The sequence below is a fragment of the Asparagus officinalis genome, chromosome 1 (genome assembly GCF_001876935.1).
Source record: "Asparagus officinalis chromosome 1, Aspof.V1, whole genome shotgun sequence".
In the NCBI taxonomy this organism is placed as follows: Eukaryota; Viridiplantae; Streptophyta; class Magnoliopsida; order Asparagales; family Asparagaceae; genus Asparagus; species Asparagus officinalis.
In genome coordinates, this window is record NC_033794.1 from 111,706,251 (window position 1) to 111,708,295 (window position 2,045).

General features: G+C 37.7%; 1 protein-coding gene across 1 annotated transcript in view; it reads right to left on the bottom strand.

The window, feature by feature from the left end:
- The window catches only part of LOC109828990 (serine/threonine-protein kinase HT1-like), a 4,952-nt gene extending 3,146 nt beyond the window's left edge, over positions 1-1,806 (bottom strand). Inside the window, exon 1 of the mRNA XM_020396022.1 lies at positions 1,255-1,806. Coding sequence (XP_020251611.1) covers positions 1,255-1,626 — 372 coding nt within the window. The 5' untranslated portion in view covers positions 1,627-1,806. The remainder of the gene's footprint in view (positions 1-1,254) is intronic.

The following is a 2,045-nucleotide window of genomic DNA, read 5'->3' on the forward strand; positions in this document are numbered from 1 at the left end:
GCGAATTATATTTTTCCACTTTATGCTATACAATCATAACAGATAACTCTAATTATATTAGGATAACAAAGCAAATGTAATCACCCAAGAAACAAAAACTTTCTATGTAAGGTTTTAATTGAAGATATGACCCAAAAGACATATAAACATTCTGGTTTCAGGGTTTTTTGAATTTCCAGCGCAATTTCAATAACATCCTTCACAATCATATCAGTTCATCTTTGAGGAAAAAATAAACCAAAAGGAGTACAATAAGGTTCTCCGATTCATATGAACATCAAGGGATGATGTTTAATACATGGTGGATGGCAAACACATGTTATCTAACAATCAAAACTACAAGATTAGGTGCCTCACATGAATGTATGTCTATGTATAAGAACAGCGGTACAAAAGACAAGTTTCAATATAATAGGCTCACGTATATGCAAGAATGAGAAAGTCAAGGTTCATGAATCTTGAACTCCTGATACACTTGAGAAGGCTATATAACAAGCACATAAGTTGCATCACCATTAAACTATCCCATGACCAATGTACATGTAACTATGAGAATGTCAAGATTCATGAATCTTGAACTTATGTTATATTTGGAAAGGTTAAAACAAACTTACACATTGCATCACCATTAAACTATTCCATGACATCCCTGTAACCAATTATGACTAATGAAATTTTTATGACATAAAGAACAATACGGACAGAGTTATAATGCATCACACAGCTATCTCACTGCAAATTCCAACAAATCAAACAATTCATAATTGAACCATCTTTCTTACATTTTTATGCAACTATACAAATCATAGTGGCTTAGATCAGGTGCTTAGCATTAATGTCTGTCTACATAAAAGGAGTATGGTGCGGTACAAAGGAAGACAAGTTTCACATTGATAGTACACACAAAAATTGGAATTTCAATGTTCATGAATCTTGCACTCGTGCCAGTTCATTATGAAAAAGCTTAAGCAAGCACAACAAGTTGCATCAACATTAAATTCTCCCACGACATTCCCATGACCAAGCATGGCAAGTAAAAACCCCAAAACATCTAGGATAACAAGGATAAAATATGGAACAATATAAGCGTTGGTGTTGCTAAGTTGGCACATAACCAAATGATCCGGATATGTTAATGACCTTCGTTACTATAAGTTCGAATATGTCTCATGTCACCAACACACAACAGTCTCATCTATTCTACCTACCTCACCACAATTTTCAACAAAATCACAAAGAGCTGAGAAATCTCACCCTAATAATATTCGGATGTCGTAACCGAAGCAACAAGGCAACCTCCGAATTGAACTGCTGCTCTAGCAAAGCAGCCAGAGTCGCGTCCTCCTCCGGCTGGCTGATCAACTTAACCGCCACCTCCCTCTCCCTATAAACCCCATGATAAATCCTGCTATGCCTCCCCGCCGCAAACTTATTCCCTATCAATAACTGTGACATATCGGCGCTCCATTCCTCTTCGCCTCCTTCTCTGATCTCTCCACCCGAAGACACTAAGTACTTTGACCACGATACCGCCTTTTTGTAGTCTCCGAGAGAGAGGCTCCGTTGAGCCCTAACTGTCTTGCCTCCACGACTGAATTTATTCTTAATCCAAGCCAAGCTCTTCATTTTCACGAACAAAAAATAATAAAGTTTTAACCTTTAGCACTCCTTTGAGCTCAAGACCAATGCTTGAAGTAAAATTTTCAACAAAAATCGAATTTCAAAGCAAATCTGTAAGTTTCTTCACACCTCAATCTCTGCTCAGTGCCAGATAGCTCTTCATCATTCTTTAGGGAGGGGATGGGGGGCGGGGGGGGGAGCCCATCAAGATTCAATTTTTTTAAACTTAAAAAATTTCAAATCAAAATCAAAATTTGAACGCCAAACCGAGCAAAGCGCTCGAAATCAGAGATACCCACTTCCCCATTTTGCCTACATTTCGACGCATCAGTATGTAACTGCAAAATATCTCGAAAATAGCTGGTAAATCCTCAGATCGAAACGTAAAAGCCATCAGGAACCAAAATTCATTGAAAATTTTGGAA